The 9,225-nt window shown below is 40.2% G+C and overlaps 1 protein-coding gene across 2 annotated transcripts; it reads right to left on the bottom strand.

Moving 5' to 3' along the window:
• Positions 1-1,445: 1,445 nt before the first annotated feature.
• Positions 1,446-9,002, bottom strand: LOC127327060 (kinesin-like protein KIN-13A). Of its 2 annotated transcripts, XM_051353844.2 has the most exons (13): positions 8,432-8,688; positions 7,042-7,272; positions 6,652-6,828; positions 6,412-6,516; positions 6,035-6,112; positions 5,869-5,950; positions 5,141-5,303; positions 3,962-4,297; positions 3,607-3,825; positions 2,893-3,505; positions 2,755-2,820; positions 1,796-2,039; positions 1,446-1,705 (listed from the first exon to the last, which is right to left on the bottom strand). In XM_051353844.2, the coding sequence occupies exons 1-12, from the start codon at positions 8,558-8,560 to the stop codon at positions 1,857-1,859; spliced, it is 2,382 nt and encodes a 793-aa protein (XP_051209804.1). In that variant the 5' UTR covers positions 8,561-8,688; the 3' UTR covers positions 1,446-1,705; positions 1,796-1,856. The 2 variants fall into 2 exon arrangements, with proteins under 2 accessions (XP_051209804.1, XP_051209805.1); XM_051353845.2 differs by having other exon boundaries at positions 1,446-2,039; positions 8,432-9,002.
• Positions 9,003-9,225: the final 223 nt, after the last annotated feature.

Below are 9,225 nucleotides of genomic sequence, written 5' to 3'. Positions count from 1 at the left end.
TTATGAACCTCTATGGATAAAGCATGAAGAAAGGAGCCAAATGAATGCAATATGGAGGAGTTAAAGAACCCAATTTTCCATCACGAGAAAATAAATATTCAAGACCATGTTGTTGCAGCCCTCATCCATACGAATCTAACAAGCCGAAGAACACCACATTCGAAATTCGTATGAAGAAATGGCGCCCAAATTGCTGCACTGGAACTTTAACGACCAATGGTACGGTCACCATACCAGATGACCGTACCACCCTCCGACGGGTCCGTTTCATAAAACCAAACAACAATAATGAAGGGCCAGAGGTCATATCTAGTGCGGGGCTTACCCAAAACGCGAACCGACGTCCATGAGGCTATAAAAGGAGGGGAGAGCCTCCACAAGATCCAATCTCATCATCCACCTCTTTGCATGGTGAAGCCCTGCCACCATGCCGCGCCGCCGCCATATATCTTCACTAACACCACCATCGCACAATTGAAGGGAGAAGAGAAGGGTACTAGGAGCAAGGAGGCACCAACATTGATCTCCATAAATACCATCATCATCCACGCGCCGTCATTGATGATCCCGCCATCCATCTTGTTGTAATTCGTAATTAGAGAATAAATATTTTGATTCATTTAAAATGTGTGAGTTTTTTTTGTTGCATGATTCAAGTGTTCTCTTGGTTCCGACGAATATTTGCATAGTTGTCTGCACCATATTCATTATGTATCTGTTTTCGACAATATTTGCTTCCTTTTTTGTTTCCTGGGTTATTGCATTTGTTTTTTGCTTCCAAAAAAATTACGAAAACAAATGTGGCACCACCAAGTTCATCCCTTTATACTCCATTTTTATCCCTACTTAAGATGCTCACTTACCAAGTTTTTGAGCAATACTAATATGTTTTATTATTCTTAACGAAAAATCCATATAATATTTCGTAGAAGGCCTCTCAAAAAATAAGGAGCATGACTATTTCATCCTTCTCAAAACTAAGAGTACGTCCATGAAACAATCCAGAAAAAATTGCTAGAGCATATTAGACGTGAGCCTTTACAGAGAAAACATTAAAAAAATACAGCCACACGTGAACCATACAAAGATAGAAATATATGTATGATCATCTACTTTTCTTGTCTTTTTCAATATTCCCTCCATTCCGTTCCATAATGCAAGTCGCTTTGGCATGCTAAATTATCAATTTTATCATGCCAAAACGTCTTATACTAGTGAACAGAGTAAGTAACAAATAATGTGCACATTTTTGTACAAATTTCGTTAAGTGCTTGTGTACATGTTGTACATCTTATACATTAAACAATACTTCTATATGTATATCAATAATACTTAATAGACGGCTGAATGCCCAAATCTTCAAGTTTTCCAGTGTTCGATAATCAAGTCCGTCGATGGTACAGTTCGTAAGACTTGCCACCATATGAATGACAAGCCGTGCACGATTCAGTTAAAAGCCACTAAAATACTTCTGAAGATCTTACAGCCTGCTACCTTTTTCTTGATACAGATGATACAACAATGTTGTCTATGTTGACGAGGTACAATGATAATTTCCTCATCTTCAAACATCAGTTGAACTATATTCATACAAAAAGAAAGTGTCAATGATGACAATCCATGCCACTACCAAGAAAAACAATGAAACAAACCTTTGAAGGCAAAAAAAAAAGAGCAAAACCTCAAACCAAAGCGCCTGCACAACCTGCCAACATCTCAGGTTTGTTACTCATTCTCGAGTTCTTCGAGCTTCTAAGTGAAGTGTGATCGTATGGGAGATCAGAATAAAACATACCTCCCACTCAGAGCTCATTGCAATTCATGACATACCAAATGGTTTTAATTTTCAGGTTAAACTATCTTGATGGTTTCTTACGGCTAAGGATCTCCTCTTCTTTCAGGCGCTGTTGAAACCTTGCTAAGCGTGCCTGGAGACTGACCAAGCCAGAAGCCTTCCGTGACAGGAGAAAGTTCAGTTGTGCCACATAATTGTCAATAAGGCTACCTGGTTGGTCCACTTCTGCTAAGAGGTTCATCTCCTGCAATATAATGGCACGTGGTGTTAAAAAATAAAGTAGTGTTGAAATAACATCAAACCTGTGACTAGTTTTAAGGAGTGACATTATTGGTAATCAGTAAAAAATTGTCTGAAGGTACATAATCTGTAACACCAGTGGTTGCGTTACAAGTTTGTGATTGGCTAAATGATATCTGAAAGATATATCAGTGACCTGGACATCTAAAATAAGTAATGGTATGAAAAGAGTGAAGCAGTTGTTCCAAGTGTAAGGATTATGGTCAGAAGATTCCACACCTGTTGCAAACAAATATATGAGATGTATAATCTGCAAATTTTAGGTTTGCACTTCTCAATAACTAAGCACACTCAAAATACTCCTATACGAGCTATTCAGGCACAACTCGCATCAAACAGTTCTAATCAATGACTGCTTGACTGGTTGAGATAGCTGGCATCAAACAGTTCTGATCAGTTGCTCAGGCAGGTATCAATTGCAGGCACTGCGGCTGCACATACTTGACCACACTCAGTGGTATACAGTGCATGATAGACTATAATAAGCACAGTTACAGGTAGTGAACTATTCTGAGTATCTAGTCAAGTGACATTACCGAGTTCAGTCATGTTCATATTTACACCACAAGCAACTCAATGCTCAACAATGATCACATAGAGACAACAGCACAGATACATGCATGATGTAAATTCATGTGCAATTGAGTAAATGGACTTACTTCCCGCACTATTTCCATAGTGTTTTCAATTTCCTTTCTGTGGGCTGCTATCAATGCCTCCTCTTCCTAACAAACAATAAACCTTGGTATCACAGCTCGACTTAGTAAACCAAAGCTGATTATGATTAAAATAATTACCTCAAGTATTGCATTTATTTCCATATCATCACATGAACTTTCCTTTTCAGATTGTTTCGATGAAACCTGTGATGCCGAGGTAGACGAGGGTCTTTGCTGCTGCTGCTGCTGTTTCAGTTGCTGTTTATGGACAATCCGACTTAACTCTGGCCCATTTTCCCTTTTCACATAGTTGCTCTGCCGTTCAGATTTCTCTGATATATTAGCTTTTCTCCGAGGAGGTGAAACTTTTGTAACTTTATCCTCCTCTTGTGAATTAACTGAATTCTGAAGTGACTGTGCTTTACTACTATAACCAGTTGGGTTGGATTTCAAATCAACTCTCTCCCTATCATTCAAAGCAGATGTTGAACTAGTTTCTTCTTTTCCTCTATGTGGATAACTTGGAATCATACTAAATGAGTTCCTATCAGGATCCACTGAAGAACTCGCATTAATTTCAACAACTTTCCTTGAAGCATCAATATATCTGTTCTCCTGAATCTGGTCCATAGTTTCTTCACCTTCAGCTGATAATGGGTATGAAGTGTTGGTAGATTCCTTGCTGGAGGACACAAACTGCCCGGTGAATTGCTCCTTTTTCGAGTTGCCACCTTTCGATAGACTTTTAACCCTGTTTGTTGAGCAGTAATATTATGAAACCTGATAACTAAATGAATTTACCAATTATCAAACACAATGTGTAAATTTGAAGAAATTTAAAGGGAATATCACCTGTCAGCATATCGTAACGTATTTAGTGTATGCTCACATGAACCTGAACCCGGTGAGATGCAAGAAATCATGACTGTTCGAGAGTTTCCAACAAACGAATCACGAAGCACCTCAGTTAGCTTACTTCCTCTGAAAGGAATATGTATTTGATCATTGTCCAGTGCACGAATGCATTCCTTGAGAGCTAAAAGGCTCTTGTTTATTTCTGCGCCCTCGATTCTGGCACAAGAAGAAAGTTAGATGGCAAATGACTATTCTATGTTGGTATTCACAGAAAGGATAGCAAGCAAATGAAAATGATACAGCTCGTACACACCAGAAAACAGAAGTATATATATATAGGATGAATAAATACCTTGTTTGCTTGTCATTATCTGTTGTATCAGCACCACGCTCACTTCCTGCAAGGTCAATAAATGATAATTTTCCAACAAGCTTCGTACTTTTAGCTTCATTCGCATCACGATCTCTCTGTCTTCTGGTCTCTACCACTGGGATATGCTTCTTCACAGCTAATTGTAAAATTGCATGAGATCGTGATGACTCTTCGTTGGCCCCGGTTGATCCTGTGCTTCTCGAGGCATTTCCTCTCTCAATGTATTCTTTGACAATCTGGACATCAGAAACCTCGAACTCCTGTAAACCAACAATGCAGACCTGTTTCTTCCCATCCTCCCTAATGCAGAGTGGCCTACAAAAACCAGCTCGCATTAAACCACATAACTAGGCCAAAAGGAAGAAAACAAACAAAGTCCCATTCAAGCATACAAAAACAAATCACAAAACGCAAGTTACTGAGTTGTATGTCCAAAACAAAGTTTTATTTCAATGCCGAGTTTAAAAAACTTGGGTAGCTGAGTAATTCTCGTAATTCTTCGATCCAAAAGTTAAGACATGACACCGTTTTCAAGATGGTACTTTGACCATCAATTTCTGTGCAAACATGCTGTCTAACATAAAAATAAGTGCACACAATAATATTTTATGATAAGATAAATCTATATATATCAATTTGATATTTCGGATGCCAGTAATTCTTTAAAGATGGCAAACTTAGAAATGATAGTGTTTAATACGAGCTTCAGTGCAGCTACAAAAGGTGCAACTATTTCCTATGATCAGCAAGAACCTGGTTGCACTGACCCCAAACCTACTCATATTACCATTGTTAACCAGTTACCAATAGGTAATTACCACTTAGTACATGTATGTGTTTGTTCCCACACTTATATGCAACAACAGAAAAGGTTCCATCACTCCTAAGATACAATCATACAATCTTTAAAATGCTTAAACATACAAGAATACAGGGTTAACATGAACATGAACACACAGCATGCAAAGGAAAAAAGGAAAGAAAAATGGAAAAGTACCCAAGTGACAACCCAAATTACATTTATAGCTGCATACCATCCCTAAACAATATGCATAAAACTAATGTCAACATCACACTGATAGCGCACAAAGGTGATGATGAACCATGAAGATTATTATGCCCAATTAGATGATATAACAATGCAATGCAGCAATCAACCTCCTTTCGCTGAGAAGATCAAATAGCTTCCCGCCATATATCTCAAAGTAGCTAAGCCACAACTTGAAATTTTGAGTCCTGTACACAGGTTGATGCAAAAGACGGACCATATCCTGTGCAGCCCTTATAGGTAGGGGTTGCATTGTATACGTCTTGCCACTACCTGCATATGAAGGAGGATAAGCAATGATTCAAAGCAAGACTGGCAATCAAACAAGGAATCGGTAGATGTCCAAGAACGGTTCCTAATTCTCAATTTCAAATTCGTTAGCAATTTCCCTGTACAGCATAATGAATGAAGGACCGCATCTACCACATATAGCACCTTCAGAAACCATTGAGAAAAAAAAATCATGTGTTGATTTTCTAAGCACCTTTCTAATAATGCTTCCAAGAACAGGGAACACATATTGACCTACCAAACTGTCACATTGATTCTATGCTACAATTAATGTCCAAATACTCAAGCTTTCAGCTTTATCCCTTCCAAGAAGTCTGAAATCATGATAGTTGTGTATAGACCATGTGAAGCAAAACACTTAACAGTCAGACCCTTTACAAATAAGCACTACCATGAATTTGAAGCACACCGAACAGAATTCTGTAGAATCTACGAGACATATCAAAACATGACTAATTATAAGCACACTACACTGAAGACATGATTTACCGGAACTTCTAACAAAAACGTAAGTAGGTGTTTAGCTTGACAATCAACGCTATCGAACCTGTTTGGCCATAAGCAAAACATGTTGCTTTCGTCCTTTGGAAAATTATTGGTATAATGGGCTCCACAGTCTCCCGGTACACCTGCTCAAACAACCAAGTAACTTATATGCTATAAGAGAAAAGAAGACATTCTACAGCCACAGATGATGGTTAGGAAAAACACACCTCATCATTAGTGACTGCCTCATCCAGGACAGCATCAAAGCAGAATTCATGTTTGTCCACATAAGCAGTCAAATCCACCTTCCAGTCAAGACCACAAGTTAACCATAGGACAAAATAAAACGGCCCATGAAGGGCAATTTTGTATTTTTTATTATTATTGATAAGTACATATGATGGTTAAGTGTTGTATGTTTTCTGACAAACCATCAAGACGTCTGATTTGGTAAGTACATTTGATAAGTACATATGATGGTTAACTGTTGCCTCTATTCTATAATAACCCTATAAAAATAGGGGCCAATGGAGCATACAATTTTATCTATTGAACTACCAACAGACGTAATGAAGAATACCAATAAATAGATGAAAGATGGCACCTTTAGTTTAGGTTCATGAACAGTCAGGAACTGAGAATTATGTACGTCTATGACATCCTCCTCCTTTCGAGATATCTCCTTTCTGTTCAAAGGTCTCTTCCTCACCTGACATTGTTACAATTATTAATCACATGATATTTTAAATAACATTAAGAAACAAAGAAAATATTGGATTATGATATCAGTGCACAACTGTAGACAAAATAGCAGTAATTGGAAAATTGGAAGTGATCAACATACCACAACTTTAATCTTTGCTACATTACTTTCTCTAGTATTGTTCTCTTTTTCGCTGGTGATTGCACCGCTGTAAATTTCTGATAGACCTTGCTGGCTTCCTGACATTACATCGTCCTCATCGTCATCAGTTTCCTTTGGCACGAAGGGTGAGGCTTCAAACGGTTCTGATGCTACATTCTGTCAAAGAAGAAATCATAGCTGGATTAGACCACATGAAGACGTTGTGGCAGAACAAGATTTTAACATGAAATGCTTCTTTGTCACTTGCATTATCTGCTCATCTCCCTAGTTTCCAGAAGGAGCGGGCAACAAAAAAATGAGCAGATGCAGATATATCATTTGTTGTGTGGAGATACATGGCTATTTTGCCTATACTATCCATAGACATACCTCAGAAAGAAGCTCACTGTCATCCATTGCATGAAGATCCAAAAGGCCAGCTCCGAATTCACCTCTAAGTTCGGGTGAATAGAATCCATCGATGGAATGGCCACCTAAGCTCTGGGCTGTTGGCGTGTATGGCTCGGATATAGGTGCAGATGCTGATTCGCCATTAAAATTTAGGCTCCTTAATAGCATGTAAAGCTTTTGTTTTTCTTCAATCGATTGGGGCCCATACCCCTAAAAATAATAATAGTAACATCTGTAAAACTACATATAACCACTTGGCAACAACACATACGTATTGATAAAGCTCATCTCGCTGAACAAATAAAAAGCCTTCAAGGCTATAAGTATTCATCATAGGGAAAAATTAGACATGATAAGCAATACTAGAGGTGCAAAGTGCCCTTAGTGTGAAACATGAACAGAACCACAAATCTAGGAAGGCCTCAACATGGGGACCTGATGCATACATCTGGTACAAATTACTATCAACCGGTACGGGTCATACCTTTGCACTAGATGCCACAGCCAAAACTCAAAAACATTATCTAGGTAACGCCACGTATATATAAATAGGTAATACAGTAAGCATTCCTTGAAATTCAAGATCGAGAAATATTGACAGTTCCAATTGGGCAGTTAATGCAACAAATAGCAGGGAAAATATTTTCCCAGTAACTGATATTCAATTTTCTGCACCATTATAGACCAAATTCCATTTTATTTGGCAAAAAAATCATCCTACAATTTGCATCCAGCTAGCTTCTCTGTACAGTAACTCAGGATTACAGTAAAAAAAAGTCACATCTTGAATCCGTATAAACAAATGGAGTAACCTCCTCTCAAAGAGTGGGTACTATCAGTTTCGATTCAATCCATCCAGATAACCTCTTCATAATGATGAAGAGGCATTGTTCCACCATCCAGGTCAACAGTGTGCAGTTCTAAACTGAACTTGATGTGAAAGCAATGACCCGGGGCGTTGAAATGTTATGCAGGCAACCATTTCACAACACTATATTCCAATTAGATCCCGCAGCCCCTAGCTTGCCAAACTCAGAAACCCTAAGCATATACTTATATATCACTTATGGTGCGATGTGGGATATAAGACCAGCAATTCCTACTGAACTTGGGTTGATCCTTGATTATTGGAGGCGGATATTCCGACCATTTAATCACCGATCCAATCATCCAAACAAAAAAGGGACAGACATGAAGGAAGTATAGCAAGGGCACGCACAAGATCCACGTGCCTAAGCTAGCGATCGTACAAATACAGGTGACCACACGAACATATACTAGCGCGAGGGGGCAAAACGTGCAGGGGGGTGCGACTACTGGAAGTGAAGAGTGGATGGATATTTTGGGCGATCCGGAGGGACGTACGAACCTGCATGAGAAGGTTGGGGAGGATGCCGGCACCGCCGCGGAGGTCTGCGGCCATCCCCGGGCCGGGCCCAGTCGCGGAGGAAGACACGGCCAGGTGCTGCAGCCCCGCGGACTGCAGCCACCGCGCCATCACCGCGTCCCCCGAGTCACCCGCGGCGGACGAGGCCGCGGCAGCGGTGGCGGCGGCCGCGCCACCGCCCCCGCCGCCGCGCTGCGACCGCTTCTGCGGTGCCAGGTCGGCGTCCGGCGCCGCGCGGCTAGGAGAGAGCGCGGGATCTGGAGCTTGTGCAGCTGTAGCCCAGATCTGGGGGAGACGAGCAATGTGGGTGGGATTGGAGCGAGCAGGGTTTGGGGGCGAACGGGGGATTGGTGGTGTGGTGATGATCGAATTCGTGGTGGTGGGATTGCAATTGCAAAGGGTAGGGGATTTGGGGGATCGATTGCAGGAAGGAAGGAGTTTGAAGGTGGTTCTCAAATGGTTTTCGTCGGGAGAGAGACGTTCTGACGTTTGTTGCTGTTGGTGAGGCAAGTTTGAAATAATAAAATGGGCACAGAAAGGGGAGGATGGTTGGCGATGTTTTTCTACTCTCTTCTTTATACGCGGAAGACTGAAATCAAGACATGGTCCTTTTCGGAAGATTTCAAAAGCTTTCATGAAGGGGAGATCGTCTGCCTAGTGGGCGGCTTCGCTGTTATTTGTATACTACCTTCATCCCAAAACTTAAGTTTTATATTTTTTTTAAAAAATCAAACCAAGTAAAGTTTGATCAAGCTTTTACAATAATCTATCAAAAA

The sequence above is a fragment of the Lolium perenne genome, chromosome 3 (assembly GCF_019359855.2).
Source record: "Lolium perenne isolate Kyuss_39 chromosome 3, Kyuss_2.0, whole genome shotgun sequence".
Classification (NCBI taxonomy): Eukaryota; Viridiplantae; Streptophyta; class Magnoliopsida; order Poales; family Poaceae; genus Lolium; species Lolium perenne.
This window is presented reverse-complemented; position numbering and strand designations above follow the sequence as displayed.

Bases quoted from the DNA above. Each gene is read 5' to 3' on its own strand.
- LOC127327060 (XM_051353845.2), bottom strand. From the start codon at position 8,560: ATGGCGCGGTGGCTGCAGTCCGCGGGGCTGCAGCACCTGGCCGTGTCT. The intron at 6,113-6,411 runs GTGCCATCTTTC...CTTGACTGGAAG, and splicing joins TTCATGAACCTAAACTAAAG to GTGGATTTGACTGCTTATGT. The intron at 2,040-2,754 runs GTAAGTCCATTT...ATTATATTGCAG, and splicing joins CTATGGAAATAGTGCGGGAA to GAGATGAACCTCTTAGCAGA.